At 44.0% G+C, this 19,961-nt stretch overlaps 1 protein-coding gene across 8 annotated transcripts in view; it reads left to right on the forward strand.

Moving 5' to 3' along the window:
• The window catches only part of synrg (synergin, gamma), a 35,957-nt gene extending 18,047 nt beyond the window's left edge, over positions 1-17,910 (forward strand). For 5 of the 8 annotated variants that reach the window (XM_070969846.1, XM_070969841.1, XM_070969844.1 and 2 more), the window contains 10 exons: positions 952-1,914; positions 6,882-7,430; positions 8,728-8,891; positions 9,053-9,106; positions 9,562-9,658; positions 9,982-10,130; positions 10,756-10,866; positions 10,981-11,019; positions 14,435-14,467; positions 16,824-17,910. In XM_070969846.1, coding sequence (XP_070825947.1) covers positions 952-1,914; positions 6,882-7,430; positions 8,728-8,891; positions 9,053-9,106; positions 9,562-9,658; positions 9,982-10,130; positions 10,756-10,866; positions 10,981-11,019; positions 14,435-14,467; positions 16,824-16,955 — 2,291 coding nt within the window. In that variant the 3' untranslated portion in view covers positions 16,956-17,910. The remainder of the gene's footprint in view (positions 1-951; positions 1,915-6,881; positions 7,431-8,727; positions 8,892-9,052; positions 9,107-9,561; positions 9,659-9,981; positions 10,131-10,755; positions 10,867-10,980; positions 11,020-14,434; positions 14,468-16,823) is intronic. The other 3 variants (XM_070969848.1, XM_070969843.1, XM_070969849.1) reach the window with 1 other exon arrangement.
• The last annotated feature ends 2,051 nt before the right edge of the window (positions 17,911-19,961 follow it).

Raw genomic sequence — 19,961 nt, forward strand, 5'->3', positions numbered from 1 at the left:
GGAGGGGCTTGGAGGCAGGGCATGAGTGCAGCGGAGAGGGAGGGGGAGTGATGTGGAACTTGCGTTGGTCTGCTCTTCTCGATCTTACCTACTGCAGCTTTAATGGTCATTATAAAGCACCTATGCTTGTTCTGGGGTTTAGGGTTATTCAGATTTTAATTCATGTACTACAACATCCTTACTGTTAGTAAGCAGGAATTTGAAGGTTATTGAGGGAAAACACTTTTGTTCTCTTTGTTTTTAGTGACTAATAAAGAGCCGATATACTACTAATACGCATTATAATAAGCAACTAGTTGATGGTGAATATGTGTACCATAACATGGATTGTAACCAAGAAATCTACTAGTGTTGTGTTATATTCTGACACATTCTGTTGAATAATATGTAATAATATTTACCCTACAGTAGCAGAATTTGACTGTACAGTATAAAACTAATATAATTATGCATTATGCTGTTGTGTTTTCCCAGGATTTTTACCCAAATCAGTATTAATGGTGGTTCCCAAGACAGCTTCCTAATGTATCAGGGCAGGAATAGCATCGAAATAGCATCAGCAGCAAGTTGGCATCTATTACTTCACTTGAGGGATATTCAGACATAATGAGAGCAAACAACGTGTTAAGATGGACATTTCTTTGCGGAATTGCTTTGTCATTTTCTGTTCCAGTTTCTATAGTTCATTGCATGTTAAAGTGCCTTTAGATGACGTAGCTTTGTGTGCAGTGCTGTGTGCTGTTTTTTGGACACTGCAGCCCACAGTTCATCAGAAGACAGGAAGTTTCACCACATGAGAGAGCTGTAACTGATCCACACGCTTCCTCTCTTGTAGGAGTGAATCACGGCTGGTGCAGCTGAGGCTTTCTTGTCTCATGTCAGTTTTCCATTACGTCTCTCTGCCATGACAAATATTTTTGATAATCTGAAATGGTTCTCTTTGGTTTGCAGGAGAAGGATTTGCAGATTTCAAGTCTGTCAGCGCTGATGATGGCTTCACAGACTTTAAAACCGCCGACAGCGTCTCTCCACTAGACCCTTCCGAGCCAGCCAAGATCTTTCAACCTGCCTTCCCTTCTGCTTTCCCAAACTCTCAGTCTCTACAGCATCTACCACAGCAGCAACAGCAGCCAGCAGTGTCTCTTTCTCAGCCCAAAAATCCTCTCAACATGGCCGACCTGGACCTTTTCTCTTCTATAGCTCCCTCCGTTCCTGCCCCCACTGAGACAAAACCCAGCACATTCCCCTCTGTGTCTGTGCCCCCCTCTCTAGTGCTCCTACCAGGTGGAGCTAAACCTCCTGGGGGAGGCGCAGATGATTTTGGTGACTTTGCCCTGTTCGGCTCCTCCTCTGATGCTGCTCAAGCTTCAGCGGCAGGCGGAGCTGTGGCAGCCCCTCAGGACGACTTTGCAGACTTCATGGCGTTTGGCAGTTCAGGTGGGGAGCCTAAAGGCGAGAGCAGCGTGGGGGTCCAAGGGGAGACCTCCGCTCAGCAGCGGCCTCAGCAGAGCACAGATAAGTACGACGTTTTCAAGCAGCTGTCTCTGGAGGGAGGGCTGGCCTACGATGACACTAAGGAGAGCGGCGGTGGTTCCTTCTCTTCCCTCAAGAGCGACACGGACGACTTTGCTGATTTTCAGTCCTCGAAATTCTGCACGGCGCTCGGGGCTTCGGAAAAGACTCTGGTGGACAAGGTGGCCGCTTTCAAACAGGCCAAAGAGGACTCCGCCTCTGTCAAGTCCCTCGACCTCCCGTCCATCGGGGGGAGCAGCGTAGGAAAGGACGACTCCGAGGACGCACTCTCAGTGCAGCTGGACATGAAGCTCTCGGACATGGGCGGAGACCTGAAACATGTGATGTCGGACAGCTCTCTGGATTTGCCGGGTCTCTCGGCCCACCAGCCCCCCGCTACAGGTGAGGAACTAGTGCGATTGCTCTGGTGAGGCCCCGTCCAGTCACACACAGTATTAAGTCCGTGGCCAACAGCAACCTCAGTGCCCAATTGTGATCACCGAACAAGGGGTCAAAGGGCAAAGTAATGAGGTCCTAATTGAATTGAATATGCTCAAATACTGAAGACACTACATGAATAACATATCAGACTAGACACATATTTCAAACTACATCTCATCATTCATCTCATCTTATTTATAAATTTATTTATGTATTTATTTGAGTTCCTTCCTCCCTTCTTTTTTCATGTTCATATCCCCCACCCTGGCTCCCTTCATATATTACTATTGTACTGACAGAAAGGTCCTGGCCCATATCTCTGTTTATTTACAAATGATGATGAGTGCCTGGTTTGGATGTGTTGGCAGTCATAGACGAGGTCTCCTGCTGCGGTCTGTGTGACTCGGATAAGGTCCCTGTTTGTTGTGTCCGCGCTGCAGTGGCAGACATCTCCTTTCCGTTCGGTGTACCTTTTGTCTCCGCGGGCTGAACTCCGCGTGTTCATGATTGCGCGTGTTGTTGACGTGTCGCGCAGCGCAAACCGACAGGTTGACTTGAATACAGACGAGCACAGGAAGGCGCTACGGTGACGATCCTCTTGTTTATTCTTATCACAGGTTTCACACGATAGGAGGCAGTTTACCAAAGGTACGACCTGTAAGCCATCATTCACCTTTTTACTGATGACATTTGGTTTGTGCTGAATGCGTACCGGATAATATAATTCAGATTAGTTGCAAATGAAATGTTTCCGTAAATAGAACATTTTGCACGCAACAACAAGAGACAAGCTATTTTGAAATAGAGCAGCAGTGAATCGAGTCAGAGAAGCAGCTGAGATGTTTGGCACATCAAAGCTGCAATACAATTTTCAGAGTGTTTGAATGTGCGTGCGTGGGTTTATGTCTTTATGTATGCCAGATATAGTATTACCCTGCAGTATTTCAGACTTGCCATGCAGTATTATTTGGGTCAGTTGGCCCTCTACGTATGAGATGTTTCCAAACTAGCGTGTCGGCTTTTTCCTCCCCTACCTCACATCCATGAAAGTGGAGTTAAAGTTTACCTGTAACTTCTTGTTGTTGGGTCATTTATTAAAAGCAAATTGACCCGTTATTATTTCTGTAATAATCAGGAAATGTACATGTCAGCGCTGCCATCTCCTCCTCCTCTCTGCTGCCCATCATTTATTCATCGAGCATCTCACCTTCCATGTCACGGCTCATGTTTCACAGAAATCATTCAAGACTAATTCTTAATGTAACCGGAGACGGGACGTAGTCGTTGTCAGGGGGGAAAAGCCTTGCAGCTCAAGCACTCTTTTCATTTTGTAAAATGTTTGCAAAGGCTCAGACAGTTTGAGGAAGCTTCACCCGTCAACTGTGACTTTTTTTTTCACTCACGCATTCAAGCTTTAAGTTCTTCATATCAGTTAATTATCAGCTCAACGATATATAAACCGTACCATTTCATCCAAGGAATTGATGGAATAATTCCTCTTCCTGACCAGAAGAAATCACAAACGTAGACATCCCCTTTGCCTTATTTCAGTTTCTGTACTGTGGTCGAACTTTGGTTGAACAGGCCCGTCTGTACCGACAGTACGACGATGTGTTCAAACAAACCGTCCACAGAGCTGCAGCAAAGCAGTTACACCACAGCTGATCGGGCAAAGATGGCCCAGTTTAACATCAAAACATTCCTAAGACGCTTTTACACTCCTGTAACAGCTGCTCCACGTGTCTTTTCCACCCTTATTTATCCGATGTTGTTGTTCTTGGAGAGCTCTGGGACTCACCTGTTGTTAAAGTGTAGCAGGCCTAGCGGTTTGAGCACCTCATCATGCTTTGCACTGTGTTTCTGGACATGTACGTAACCTTAAAGAGACAGTATTTCTTTTGTGAGGTTCCTTTTGAGTCTGGAGCACAAAAAGAATCTGATTTTCTTCCTCTCTCTTTATTCATTTCTTTTTTTTAAACCGTTATCTGTGATATTGCAGCATGAATTATCACGTGTGGCTCTACGGTCTGGCTCTCTGAGAACATAATGAAGTTAGTATTACCCTTCCTGCCTTGCTTTCTGCTGCAGTGTGCCTGCCTTTTCAATTTGTGAAATTGACAAGAACATAATACAAGATAGCATTTTATGCATAACAGTATTGCAAGTTGTTTTTATCAAGGAAAAAAATGTATACATACAGATTTAATAGTGTATTTTTATTACAGGAATATGAGATCTTAGTACGAAAGACTCCTTGATCTTGTTGTGCTTTGCCAACTATGTAAAATTAAACCTAGCCTACATATTCAGTAAGATTAAAATGTTGATTCAATACTTTAGGTTAACACTGAAAACAAAACATTGTTGTCTTGAGTAATATTGATATGCTATTATTTAGGGGAGCATACGAGTTTGTGCACATTAGCCTGCTTTGACACACAATCACTGTAGCAAGAGAAAAAGGATACTGTCTCTTTAAATCTGTTTCTGCGTCTGTGATTGGATGTAAATGAAGGCCCTTTCTGGGATGTCAGGTGCGAGGATGGCCCTCTTTCTTTTCTGTAACCCTTTGAGTGCTTGAATGAAGATCACTCCACTTTTTTACTGGCAGATTAGTGCAGATATTGTGATCATATGCTCTTATTTTGCCATTAGAATAAACAGCAGGACTAAACGACCTTATTTCATAATTGTAAATGTAAAAAAGTGTCAGCCTCTTAAATTGTGGCTCGTAAGTCCTTTTTAAGTCCCTTTCGAAACAAGCATTGATTATTGGGATGCTCTACCGACAGTATTCTCCCCCTCAGGTCCTCAAAGGGTTAATGCTTCCTGCCTTGAGCTTGTTCTTTGAATTATCTTTTCAAACTGGCTTTTCAAGTGTTCTGTATTTTCCAAAAACACCTGTTGCTTTACATCCTAATAGTAAAACAAAGTTTGTCATCTTCCCAGAAGTACTGATTTTAGTCTGTGAATGTGCCTTCTCATTCTGGTTTCTGCTTCTATATCCTCGGATTATCTTTGTTTTACCTTCTCGCTGTTTGTTTTCTTCCTTTTCTCCTGACTCTGCATGCCCTTGTATTCTCAATGACTGAAATCTAATTTTACAAGTGTTAGTTTGACGAACCTCTTGTAATGATAGACCTCTTTCACAGTACTTTGTGACTTTCTCTCTTTCTCTCTACTCATGTTGTCGTAATAAATATTACTGTTGGTATTGCTGAAATGCGTACCGTCTTATTTTCTCCTTTCCTTTCCTGAGAAGCCGTGAAGTGATCTAACGACACAAGGCTTACGGCACTAGGTCCTTGTCAATTTCACAAATTGCTTTTTGCATCTGAGGGTCTTGCAAAATAGGAAGGGTTCAACAAGGTCGATTTGTGTCTTTGCGAGCGTGTGAGAGGAACAGAGAGGGAGGCTTGAATATTAAAGCGATGACAAATGTGTGCGAGCTGCATCGCGCTGTCAGTTCGTATTAAAGAAACTGATCACAAGCTGTGTTGCATCAACACAACACAGTGTGAGAAACAGAGCAGATGTAGTGACAGGAAAGATCTTTTATTGATGCTTTTCGAGCTGTTTGTCACCAATCAGAACGGCAAGTGTCAACACGAAGCCGGGGTAGAGGGAGAAAAGCAGCCTCAGTGTTCATTGTGCTTCAGTAAAATGATGACAGTAATTTTCTTCTCATAAACATGATTCAGCCAAGACATCCAAACATCTTGTTTACCCTTTGTGAGATAATTTATTAAACAGAACTCTCAAAAATGTGAGCAAGAGCATGTATTACTCCAGCGCAGTAGGTATTATTACTGTGACTACAACAAGAATTAGTCAAGTGCAAGTATAATAATGAGGCAGTCGGCATCATAAATGCGCTGAATTATGATGTCTGTGATTGCTGTGTGTTGCAGAGCTTATTCTTGCGCTACGCAGCAGGGGCGATGCAACACAGGATGTTTATTTTGAGGGTCAGTTCTCCCAAATAACAACGTGTTTTCTCTCTTACACGCACTGGTGTCTAGACATGTATTTTAGTTTTTATCTGCACGTAGTTTGAAATGTGTGTAATATTTCCAGCTCCGTCCCAGCACAATAGAGTGGAATTTCACTTGTGGTGCATGCAGGGTGAAAAATTATATTTCAGATATTCAACAGAAATATTTCTTTTCAAAAGCAAGGCAAAGGTTACTATGGGTAGTCCTCAGAGGACTGTTTTCACAGGAGCGGCGTCTTTGGTTGAAAGTTGTTTCGATGAAAACTGTCCTCTGTGTTCTCTTGATTTTTCCCTGAATGTGCAATTTTCAATCCTTTAAGCGCCACAAACAAAATTCACAGATACATCAAAACCTGGCAAATACAATTAAAGCCATCTGCGTGGCCAGACACCACGACAAGTACAACCCCGACTGCAAAAGAGTTGGGACGCTGTGTAAAACATAAAACAGGATGCCATCATTTAACAACCCTTGTTGATATTCACTCAAGTGAAAACAGTGCAAAGACATTGTATTTAATGTTTGAGCTCAGCAGCTTCATTTTGTAAATATCTGCTTAATTTGATGCAGCAGCACGTTTCAAACTAGTTGGGACAGAAGCAGCAAAAGACTGAGAAAGATGTGGGACGCTCCAAAAACACCTGTTTGGAACGTTCCACAGGTGAACAGGTTCATTTTTTTCTACAGCATCGCAGCCTTTCAGGAATCTGGGCTGTAAGTGAGGAAATGTGTTTTGTAATTTAGGTGAACTGACCCTTTATGATTCATTACATGCCTGAGTTTGTCTGCTCCCATTAGCAGAAAAGAGACGTCAGTTGAACTGGAGATAAGTGAGGTGGTAATCCAACATAAATCGTGCTCAATCTACCGCCTGTCATGACAGCATATGTGCTATTCCTAGGAACCACTGGTATGTCTGTGTTGTCATTGCAGAGGGAGACGACATGAAATTTGACCCCTTTGGGACGTCGGCCCTCAGCACCCTGGCCAGCTATGACTGGTCAGACCGGGAGGACTGTCTGCCCAGTGAGGTCAGAAAGTCGCATGGCTCGGAAGGAGCTTCCCTCCCATCTTTAGTGCCAACACAGAGGAAGGAGCTGACCTTTGGCAGCACCGAAAACATCACAGGCAGCTCCGTAGCTAAGATCACCACCTCCTTCCCCGCCGAGGACGCCTCCTCGACAGACGACAAGTTCGAAGCCTTTGCTGATTTTGGCTCCGGCGACCAGGGTGGCGCCGATGCCGAGGACGACTTCGGGGACTTTGCAAGCACTGTTTCCGAGAAGTCGGACTCGCCCGCCGCCGTGGCCGAGGCGAGCGAGGGAAACCAAAACGAGGCCGCCGATGAGTTTGGAGCGTTCCAGGGAGACAAGCCTAAGTTTGGCAAGTCGGACTTCCTCAAAGCCAGCGCTCAGGCCAACGTCAAGTCCAGTGAGGAGATGATCAAGAATGAACTGGCAACCTTTGACTTGTCTGTTCAAGGTGAGTCACAGTCCTCATGGTGATCCCACGACATGTGATAGAAACACAGCTTACAGTGTTTTCCATCATTCATTTATCTGACATCACCTTGGATTCTGGGAACATTAGATTTGACTATTTTCTGACAGACCAAACATCAGTTAATTAAGGAAATAATGAAAATAATTAATTGCATTGTTAAATCAGTCATAAGAAGCATATTTAGATATTGAAAAATCCCATTTTACCAGAACCCAAGATGATGTCTTCAGATGGGTTTATCTGCCCAACATCAAAGCTTACAATTAAAGAGACAAAAGCAATTTGTGAAGCTGGATTGAATGAATGTGTCCACTTTTGCTCGATAAATGATTTAAATGATTAACAAACCACTTCATTAACTCATTTGTTTCAGCTCTATAATGTGATGTTAATATCAACATTGTGCCCAAAGAGACTCTCCTGGCCAACTCTGAGCCCTTGGCCCTAAAATGGTGCCGCAACAATCTCCTCAAGCATCTTCTCCCACCCCGCCCCCACTTGTTAAGCCCATCTGATTTGTAATAAAGCCGTCAGACATTAGATGGCAGTGTTGAGATGACAGCCCTGCTCTGATGGCAGTGACTGGTGAGACGGATTAGCAGAGGCCAACAAATCCACGAGCAGAAATTAACCGTATCCACTGAAAAGCCGTTCGTTTTTTAACCGCTGCTCGCTGGTGTCACGTTCCACGAATAATTTATTAGTGTTTCCTGCTCTGTGATAAAAGCTCATTTGCCTCGTAGATTTATCTCCCTGTGCTGGGTTTGATTTGTGTGAAGAAGAGGGCTTTACTCCTCATCACCCCGTGAAACAGTAATCTGATCACGGTGGGGCTGCGGGGTGTGGGGAGGATGACGCAGGTCTCTGTGGGTGGTGGAGGAGTTGGATGGGTGGATTACCTGTGTCTGGACAACACACACACACGCACGCTTACTGCCAGCCCCATTTGAATAGTCTGGGTTTAGCATGTGTTTGTTGTGGTACCCTGCCAGGATTTGTCCGTCTGTGAGTCCCTATGAATAATTCATAGCCGCATATGTGTGCCTCTGTTTTGTACGTAATTATTGTTTGTCACAAATTAAGTATTTACTCATGCTGTCCTTGTCTGGGAGGAATTAGCCGTAACAGAATGGAAGTATAATGATTGCAAACAAACAGGTGCATATCTCAAAATGAGTCATCGCCATGGGTTGCTGAATTGATATAGAGCACAAATAAAAATAAAAGAAGTTTGTATGTGTTTGCGATTCTTCATTTCCCTCCTCTCCTGCCTCAGGCTCCCACAAACGCAGTCACAGTTTGGGCGACAAGGAGATTGGGCGCTCGCCCCCGTCTCCGGCTCCAGAGCAGCCCTTCAGAGACCGATCCAACACTCTGAGCGAGAAGCCCGCCCTGCCCGTCATCAGGGACAAGTACAAGGACCTGACGGGGGAGGTGGAGGTGAGGAGGGTCCGGCGTTAACTGCGCCACGTGCTAGCGTCGTTCTTAACCGCCAGATTTCAGCACAATGCTCACTTAAAGGCTGCAGAATACAGACATTTTCCTCTGTTCTGTTCTGCCTTGGTGTTCATTTGAGATAATTTTCCGCTGTGTCGTTGCAGGAGAGCGAACGCTACGCCTACGAGTGGCAAAGGTGTCTGGAAAACGCTCTGGAGGTTTGTATTTGTTTGTGTCCTGTGTCTGACCTTGTCCCACGGTGAGACTTAATTGTGAGAGCGGCTATACAAATGTCATAGAATAATTAAGATAACCAAATGGCACCGGAATGTTTTTCAACCTGCTGACATTTTTCTTATCGGCTATGTTTTGAGACAAATTACTTTTTCCAAGCCCGCAGACGTACCTTCAGGATTCAGATTTAAAACGAGTTAGTTTAAGTGCCCTCTGAAAAATCGAAAAGCCTCTGCTCACCTGAATATGTGGCAGGCGCATCAAAGGAAAACATAACTTGAATAAAAATGCCCGCTCTCGCCTCCTGCTGGAATATTTATTAATTTGCAATGCTACGCTCCTCAGCTTCTGGTGTAAACGTTGGTCAGCTGTTGTTTGATACTGATGAGCAAAAACAGGATATAAGTCCTAATGCTGGCTTCTGTCTTCCCACATTAAGGTCATCACCAAAGCCAACAACATCCTGAACGGCATCAGCAGCTCCTCTGTCTGCACCGAGGTCATCCAGTCCGCTCAAGGCATGGAGTACCTGCTGGGTGAGGAGTCTCAAACCACACACACGCAAGCACACACACACACCACTATAAACAAGCCAGGACTGTTAAAGAACCCTGTGTGTGGCCTTACACCCTCTGAAGGACAGACGCGCAGAGAGGACAAGATTAAAACGAGCTCTGGTGTGATGGCTTATCTCTGCCTGGTCTGACAAGGTCCTGCGCCCTCACTGTGTTTCTCTGCTTTTAATGAGCTGTGAGTGGCAAACGTGTCACAGTGCCGGACCGCGCGCCTCCTGAAAATGGAAGAAAAATACCCACAAAACATGTTTTTGTGAATTGTATGCTTGTGGTGTTTCTCCCAGGCGTGGTGGAAGTGTATCGCGTCACCAGGCGCGTGGAGCTGGGCATCAAGGCGACAGCCGTGTGCTCCGAGAAGCTGCAGCAGCTGCTGAAGGACATCAGTCGTGTGTGGAACAACCTCATGGGCTTCATGTCTCTGGCCAAGCTCGCTGTAAGATGCTCCAGAAACTATAAATAGAGCACAGTTATACAGTAAATATACAGATTTATGTGCACAGCTGCTTTCAGGGCCTTCTGTTGTCACCCAGACAGGAGGTACACAAACACACACGATAACAGAGCATTTTGGCTCAATTCACAATAAAAAGGCCGCCGATAACAAAATAAAATGTCAGTGAATCCAGTATTGTCGGCCCATTAGGTTAAAATCAATGATTCATTGATTTGGTTGTCGGAGGCTTTTGGTCGGCGGGCGTTCGGATCAACAGGGATGACAAAGACTGTATAGATTTATTTACCCAGCTGTCTGCTCGTGTCCGCACAGGAGGAATATTGTTTGTCATGCTGCACGGAGCTGACTTAGCAGCTCTGGGGATAAAACAAAAAGGAACTCAAGTTTAATTGAAGCATGCTGGAGAAAGAAGAGATGCATGTTGTTTGCTTTTCCTCCTCGTAGTCGAAGTCAAGCAGGGTCTTTATGAAAAGCTGATGACGCTTGGAGATGTTTACTGTAAGCAGACTTGTTGTCACTGCTGTTATTATAGGAACAGAAATGACTACATTTTGCCCCGCGGCAGGAAGTTTAATATGTTTGCGTGTGCTTTCTGTCTCCGCAGCCTGATGAGAGCTCCCTCGATTTCTCCTCCTGTATTCTGAGGCACGGCATCAAGAATGCCAAGGAGCTGGCTTGTGGGGTGTGTCTGCTCAATGTCGACGCCCGCAGCAAGGTTTGTACATGCACACACACACGCAGAATAACTTTCAGTTTTCACATAGATGTTAATGTGCTCATCCACAGCGGATAACAACTGACATCTCTTTGACTCTGAAACGTTTTACAGAACAAAGAAGAAAGCACTATTGGACGTCTGTTTAAACGAGTATGAGACAGTCACCTGTCAACCTCATTCCACTCTTTTCCCACTGGGGACCTCGGGGGGCCTGTTCTCCTCTAGCAGACAAGCCCGGCAGGGGGGCCAAAGTGACACACTCTCTCCACTGCTCCTCTCGCAGGCGAACAACACTCAGAATCAGCCAAAGCTATGTTCACTAAGCCCCGCCCCTCTCAAGGGCTCAAAATTCACAGCGATTTTTGAAACAGCATTTCAGACGGCGGCAGACCGAAGCAGGCTGCTCATTTCTGGCCGGCAACTATTGATTTTATCTGCTGAAAGCACAACTTGCGTGTAGATTTTATCAGCTGTAGTTAGGTCAGTCTGAAGTAACTCGGTCCGGCTGCTTAGCTCACAAACATACACTCATGCTTTTAGGATGAGGACTAGCTTAACCAGTGTCTTTAATGTAACACACAATCCAGTAACACTGGCTGGAGAGGCTGGGGTCTAAACTTATCCAAATCCAGTAAAGAGCAGGGCAGAGCCTCAGATGTCATCCTAAACTCTTTCAGCATTAAGGATCAGCTTCCACACGGTGGGGAACAAACTAAGCCAGTTACTAATGGCACGCTCCCTGGTCTCACTGGGTTAGCACCGTAGGTAGCAAGCTAGTTAGCCTGATGTGCTAAAGCCTGGCATCTTACGCTAGAGCAGACAGGCTGTTTTTAATCACTCACCTTTAGGGAAGGCTCGAGAGAAAAACACCCTCTGTGCTCTCTGAATGCTGGGTGTCGCTCTCATTAGAGCCCCATGAGCACCACTTCAGCGTGAGGAGAAACCCAGCGCTCGACAGGCCTGACATGCCTCGTTACGGTTGCTAAGCCGTGATCAGACAACCACTGATCGGACGAGGGGTTTAGCGAACAGTCAGCGTGGGTCGTTGTTGTCTGCCAGCTTCTATACTGAAATGATGACTTAAAAGTGTCAGAGGATAACAACGTGCACTCCTGAAATAATAAGTGAGAGAGGAGAGTTGTCACTTTGGCACCTCGGGTGAGCTTTTGCACTCTGGGATTGGCTTTTCAAGGTCACGGAGGTCGTCACTTTGTCAGGGAAGGGTTTCATTTTCTATTCTGTCGCCTTTATCTGGGGGTAACTTCTCACCTCGCCACTTTCATCTAACAACCATCGGCGTCCCTGATAACTGTTCACTTATTAACTCTGACTGCGGCGCTGTGTGCTGAATTGCTGTTTGCCTACGGTGTTGGTGATTTTCATCGACGTGGGCCGTTAATGGTATTCTCGGACCCTACGGTTTCGAGCGCAGGATGATGGCGCTGATTGTTTCTCGCGTTCCCTCTGCTGCTCAGCCAGAGCCAGATGGATGGTCCAGGCAAGATATGGCTGACTGAGAGGCATCTACGACGCGAGCAGATGTGGCTTACACATTAGTCATAAGCAGGGAGTACAGCTGATAATAGACCTGCACACAGACACAGTCTCTCACCCTCGTGTGCACGGAGGCAGGCTGAAAATTAATGCAGTTTTATTTTGTCTCTGTGCCACTAGCATGAGATTAATAACCCATCTTTTAATTACATTTTTGGCAGAGCCACACTGGTAAGAATGCATAAAAGCCAAGTGGAGAATAGCATCCCCTCAGAGCATAATGAAGTGAAAGAACGGCTTTGGCTACAGCAGACGCTGCTGATTGTTGCATTGTCCTTTAGTGAAGAGGCACTGATTTGTTTTTCATCCAAAGGTACAGAAGGGTGGAGATGTTGACGTGGCGTCAAAGAAATGTGAAATATTCTTGACAGCAGATGAACTTCAGTGTTTTCTGCATAATTTGTGCTGTGAATTGTAATCTTTCAGCAGATTCTGTAACATTTTTAGCCCTTCTTTTTTTTTGCCACAAACAGAGCCAAATTCACCTTTTCAGATTCAGCGAGACTCGAAATTGTCCACAATAATGGGCCGATAATTATGGGATGCAGCAGATGTGTTATCTCTTTTTCTCCGTCAGGGCAGGAGGCAGGGATGGGCAGCCTGCAGCAGCTTCATCTCATCTCAGTTTGTCAGTCAAAGGCAGCAGCGGTTATAAGTTTTATCATAAGTGATACTTTTCAGCTAAATGATGAATGCAAATTTGAGCAATTACAGGGAGAAGCACTGGAAAGGATTTTAAGGTGAATAATTTAGCATTTCAGGCTATTTATATTAATGCAGGTTTCTAAGTGCCTCGAGGATTTGGATTGATTATTCTGTGTGGCTTTTATTTGAGTATGTTTGACAGCAGTGCTAACCAATTCTGGATCCACACTGCGTGCTCAAATGCCCCCATCTCCTCAAAATCTTAGTTTGTAAATCTGTTTTTTGGTTGCCCATCTCTGACTCAGCATGCTTCATATAAAGTGCCTCAGGTTAGCAGGGTTCCTACACAGTAAGAGAAAATCAGAGAAATTACTTGGATAAGACCAAGCCGGAAAAAAAAATTGGCAATTCACAAAATGCTTGTCTGGATAAGTTTGGAAGTACAGAACAAAGAAGAATTTCTGGTCTCAAACGTGGCCACCATTACTGCTGTGGAGCTCAGCACATTTACACTGACGCTGATGTTTGGGTTAATTAAGCCACAGCCATTAAGCCATTAACCGCCCCGACAGATGAAGGTAGCCTGTGTGAAGTTCTTCAGTCACTAAGCATCAGTCTGAAATCAGTTATGACACCAGATAGACATTAGATGTAACATTAACGAACCACTTGTGTCTCTCGTCAGTTTGGATGTGACAGTGCTGTGTGGAGTCACATCGGCTAATGAAACCCAGCAGGAAGACAGCTCGCTTAAATCACCCAACACCATGATTTCTTTTGTTGTCATGACAAATTTGAATTTCCTAAAAATCCAGAGCACATGATGTTGTGGTGACAGCTATCAAGCTAGCGAGAGATAAGCAGGGTGGCGGCTAACCATTGGCTCACATCGGCAGATCGTTTGTCGGCAAGCCGCTCAGAACGTGATCGACAAACATGTTTGTTTTTTTTTTTACTGCCCAGAAAAGACACTCAACCGTCTGTTAAAACTGGACTAAATTTTAGATTTTAACTTTTATTTTAATAGCATTAAGTGGCCATGTTTTCAACACACAGGATCAGCTGGACAGATTTCGTAGTGCTGTGCCGTCGCAGTAATGGCGGCTTGTCTACTACAGGATACTCAACTCTGACTGAAATCCCTAAATACCTCTTAATCTCAAATTGTTGGATAAAACATGTGTAGGAGCCCTGGGGAGGGGTAAAAATATGGATCCTTTCATGTTTTCACCCACAAATAAAAGGGAGACGGGAGCTCTGTCCTCGTGAAACGGCTGATCTGAATGTTTGCTCGCTGCTCATCTGTGCACACCTCTGGGCTTTGTGTGAATATGCCTCAACATGCTGACTCCTCTTGTGCTTACAGGCACTGACTAAAGACAATGACAGCAGGTTAAGGGTAATTATGCCTCATTTATTTATTTCTAAATATAGAAAAGCAGATTTAGAGTAGATGTTACTGTTATCCGACCAGATAGGGGCTCAGTCTGGATGCAGAGCCGTTACGTGCAGCTGCAAAGGTCAGGTGAATTTTCTCTGTCACTGCTTCATAAGACAGCATGAATACTCTCATCCCTCTTTCAGAGCCGGGTTAGCGGCTGCTTGTGCTAAAGGCTCGACGGTGTGCAGCATCTGTGTCGTTAAAACAGACTTGAGTGGCCTATATTCACTGCCACACAGGTGAAGTCTTAAGGAGGAGGTGAAAGAGTGAATGGAAAAGTGCAGGTTTGAGAGGGAGAGGCTGTGCGGTGAAAGGAGGAGGTATTACAGTGTGCACTCTGTGTGACCACCCTTTTATTTTGCATCCTCTCCCTCCAACATTTCCCGCTTTGGCAGTCCTAAGTGGAGGTTTGTGGAAACAAGTAGGCCAGGGCACAAAAGAGCTCTGAAAGGAAATCGCTCTGCTTGTGAAATGTGAGCGTGTGAGAAGCAGCAGAGGGGAGAAATGTGTCATTCAGTTTGCGTGAGAAAGCCCTTCATCCAGCGGAGCGTCTGCGCCGCAGACTGCGTTCAGCAGGTGGAGATGTGTCTGACTTAATGGTGTGTTGCTGTGGTGCACTTTGTATGCAGTTGGTGCTTTCTGCATGCGTCTCTGCTTCTGCGTGGGAGGCTATGATTCACAGCACATGACTCATTCCTCTCTCCGGCTTCAGCTCCCAGGATTTCACCAGGGATGCAAACTCTTAAACTGCACATCACACACATTAGCATGTCCCGATGGCGCACAGTGTTACAGCTGGGCCCGGTGGAAATGCACAGCGCTCCAGGGAGGGGGGGGGCAGATGGCCACATTTCACTCTCATAACAGCCACAGTGAATTTAGCTCTAACATGAAGGAGAGTCATGAAAGTTTAAATAACGAGTTCAGCAAAAGCAAAATCATTATATGGAGCAACAGGTGAAAACAGTGAAGTGAACCATGGATCAGCAGGATGATGCTGACCAGACATAGAATATTTTCTTAGCTCAGTCTTAGATAGATATATAGATAGCAGTGGATGAAAGCTATGAAGCAGGTTTTTGGGCCAAGTTTGAGGCAAAGACAGCGCTGCTAACTGACTAATTTCACAGATGGAGTCAAAATAGGTGAAATAAGAGAAAGTGTTGCCGTCACCGTCATCTTGGCCCCAACTGTTTTACAGAGATAAGATCATTAAATGTCTATAAAAACAGACTGTAGCCTCATCAGCATCCAGCTCTTGTTTTGCTGTAGCGGCACCTTATACCATCAGCAAATGCAAATATTTTGGGCAATTCCTTATTTCTTTGCCATTTAAACCTCAGCTCTCAGGTCAGTCTTGGCTGTTTTTCGTGAGACGTTCAAGTGTGCCGTTTTGTGTGTGCCATTGAATTTTTCTTTTTCCCATTAACCACAAAAACGTTATATACATCGTCCAGTGATCACAAGACTGTCTCATGCTTGTTTGTCTTGATTGGTGTAACCAAAGAGGACGAAGCAACACGCATCAAGATGTCTTTTAACGTTTTGAACGACGTGATCTGTAATTTCAGCTTCAAACATCATTATCTTGACGTATGAGCCCAATTAAGTCTTTTTCATTACATATTAGAATCATATTTTGTAATGAAAGGCGACACTAACGCCACTCTGCATGCAGCTGCCTCACTTCACTGCTTCAACACACACACACGCACACGTCAGCTGTGGAAAACTGAATGATGAATGCATAAAGTGTGTAAAGCGCCGCCTTGCACTGTACCGTTAGCACATCTCCATATGTGCCAGTGTGACTCGTGCATCTCTTCTGCAGATACAGATTTGCTCTTTCCAGTTGCACCTATTTGAGGTTATGTATTATTTATGCGCGGTGGATTTTTTTTAGCCTTCTTCTCCTTGCATAAGTACTCACGTACAGTTTTATGCAGGCCATTTTAAATAAATGAGAACGCAGTCTTCCCTCGCAGGTAATCATCGCATGCCTGCAAACACGTGGATTGAAATCCTTTTTGCCAGAAGCAGATTTTCTCCGACGTTGAAGTGGCTGGAATGTACAGCAGGGTCACGTACATTAATGCTGAACTGCGTACCGCAGCGCTGCTCTTAAAAAACGATGTGAATCATGCTGTAAATGAACAGAAGTCGCATTTTTAGTATTCGAACTTTAAGATGAGGGATGGATGATAAGTGGTAAGGGGATATGAAAGCGTCTCATTCCTTGTCCTTATCCTCCTGTGTGCACGGATGGTTATTATGTCACTCAGGTGTGTAATATTTCACCCTTTCACTTTGACAGGCGTTCAACTCGGAGACGGACAACTTCAAGCTGCTGTACGGGGGCCACCAGTACCACGCCAGCTGTGCCAATTTCTGGATTAACTGCGTGGAGCCCAAACCCCCGGGCCTCATACTGCCTGACCTGCTCTGAGCTTTGGCTCCAGCTAATCAACAGCAGATAGGTGGGGCGACGCCACGCCTCGCACTGCGCAGCGCTGTCACCTTGGACTGAGAGAAGGCCGTTAAAGTCACCGTATCCCTCTGTATTTATTTGTTTCTTATTCTGCAGCCTCCCTCCTGTCAACGTTTCAGTAAACTCAGGCCGAGTTCATGTGCAGGACTGGTAGTTTGTTCAAATTTAAAGCTTTTCTATAAATAATCACAAACTACGGCGTTAGTGGCGTTACTACCTTTTGCTCTTCCACTTTACCTAAAAGCATACAGGTCATATTTAAGTCGGTCACTATCGATGCTTTTAAGATGATTTCTACTGATTCTCACTGACCAAAAAAGTCAGTTTTACTCACTAATCTCTTGTCAGTGACTCATATTTAAATTATTAGGTGTGCAATATCATTAAAAAGATTGGCAGAAGATGTCTGTAAACATGTTGAGTTTTTAATGTCACCTGTTGCTCTGTTTCTGTTTGAGAGGAATTTTATTCTCGACTCCCATCATTCCCTCTGAACCGGGGCTGTTCAGTCATAAACCTATGATGTACTTGAATTACAAGTGTTGGTCGGGTCTGTTTGATGAAACTCTGTGGCTGTTTTAATATCTTTCTAAAATCTGTCTCTGCCTCGGTATGAATTGTGTTGAATTATATGCTTTGAATGTTTTGGTTTTTTTTTGCACTGTTTAGATTTGAGATCTTGGGGTATTTGAATTGTGTATTTTTTAGGAGTTGTGATTTGGGGACTTGAAGGGAACCATGCTAACGGTTTTGTTTTGCCGTCGTGTGCAACTAGAGCTGAAAGTCTGGAAGAAGTTGACTGTGATTTCAAATTGCAGCAGCACTTTTTGTATATTGCAGAGTTCTGCTGTAGCGTTGAACTAATGACCAGCTGTAATGTGAATGTGATGTAAATAAATATGCATACAGTTTATCAAGTGTCTGTTTTTCAACAATACTCATATATTAAAAGTGTCATTGGTCCCTGTAATTGACTGTTTGCTAAAGCCCGCCCCAGAACAGTGATTATCCAATCATAGCTCAGCAGTCATTGAAACAGTGTGCAGGGGGCTGGGACAGGAGTGACACTTTAAAGAGGGTGAGGTATATTTCATTAAATATTCCTGCAAAGCTAAAAATGCAAGAACAAACGCGTCAGAAATGGAATCAACTGTGTTTATCTGCTCTAATGTAAGCAGCAAATATTAGCTCACTCTAGTGCCCAGCGGTGATTACTGTGGCAATAGTGTTATTTCCAAAGGCGAGGGACATTAGCTAAGTACTTTATTATGGAGGGTTACATTACAGGAATACCTATTCAGGACTGTTAAATCAACTGTGTGGGAGCTAAGGTGCTATTATGTCACTTCTATAATTGTCAGTTTAGCCAAACTCATCAATTTTTAGGCATCCTCACGCCCTTTTCTAAAAATGAAGCACACTGTTGGAAAATACAAACATTAAAGATGAAATCATTATTTCTTCTTCCTTATTTTTTCCCACTAAAAGTGTAAAGGCGCATAAAATGACAATCATTGACCTCAAAGTGGTGCTGTAATAATACATTTTATGTTTTAATTTAGCAATTTTTCTAAATCTGCTTTGGCCCCAATTACATTAAAAAATGTGATGAAATGCAAAGAAGCTGAAAGCTAATTGGCCTCTGTTAGCAGAATAGCCTTTGACTCTAATGGAAGACATATAATTTAATGTACTTAAGATATCTTTTAATCACAATTCAAAATATTTAACTAAAGATTAAACTATTGCACAAAGATTTATTTATTGTTTTTTAGGTTTTATGTAACTTACTGCAGGCTAAACATGTTAATTAAGCTAAGCTAACAGGCTGCTGGTGGTGGCTTCATGTTTGTGTTATAATAAGGATTAATGTTGCTTTTCGGATTCATTTCTGTTTAAGCGTGAGCGTATTACAGCTTCGAAACGAGCCAATCGCTTAATTCTCGTGGCCTTTGATCTTATTCTGCCTGCTTTTCTGCGAAGCTTCCTCCTCCAAACGCGTGAATGTTGCTGCACATTTTCCCTCCATCATTTCACCCAATAATGTACTTTCTCTGCGGCCAGAGAGGCCTCATCTCCATCACTTTGCGACAAAATGGAATAAATTTTCCTTCGACAAGCCTGCCGGGCCATCGCTGGCGGTTGAGCTCCAGCCAATCAAATGAGATGTCTGGGGGCTCTGTGAAACCAGTCTCATTATCGTTCTAACACTTGTGTTCAGGTGTGTTCTCCAACATCCATTTTATCTCTCACTGTTCCCTAATTCATTTCCTGCAGAAAATGAATTCCTCTCCTCTCACGGTGAACACTGGGATTACAGAAAATTACAAGCGCTGAAATCAATTACTGAATAAGACTGTGTAATTCAAAATGCACAGCAGCGCTCTCATTCCTGCGTCTGTCATCTTCACGCCTATTGTCTGCCATGCCGAGCCGAAATGATCACTCTGGGAGAGAGGAGAGATTGAAGTGATACTGTGCTGTATTGACTGCTGCTCTTCGGCATTTCATGGCCATAGTCAATCACGTTATTGATCAAAAAAACACCGCCTTCTGCACTTTAAGTTCATCTGATTGCCTTCACCCATGTGAATAGAGTTGCTTCCAGCTTTACTCTCGCTCAGTAACATTTCCATTTATCCACAGAGGCTCAAAAAAGGTAGTTTAAAAAGCAAAAGCAGCTGTTTCAAGAGTTTACTGGATGAAACTGTGGTGACAGTAGAGGAAGAGCTTAAAATACCAATAGTGATGAGTAACTTGACACTAATTTAGGATTTTTGAGGTTGATAGTGACTTTTAAAAATCTAATAAATCCAAAAATATGTTTCCAGCAAACATTGAGAATTTAGAGCTTCAACACCTTGTCAATGAATTAGTCAGGAGTCAATTTGGAACATAAACATTTAAGTCATTTATCAAGCAAAAATATGAGTATTTTCTCCTTTCTATATAATTGTAAATCAG

The sequence above is a fragment of the Chaetodon trifascialis genome, chromosome 9, assembly GCF_039877785.1.
Source record: "Chaetodon trifascialis isolate fChaTrf1 chromosome 9, fChaTrf1.hap1, whole genome shotgun sequence".
Classification (NCBI taxonomy): domain Eukaryota; kingdom Metazoa; phylum Chordata; class Actinopteri; order Chaetodontiformes; family Chaetodontidae; genus Chaetodon; species Chaetodon trifascialis.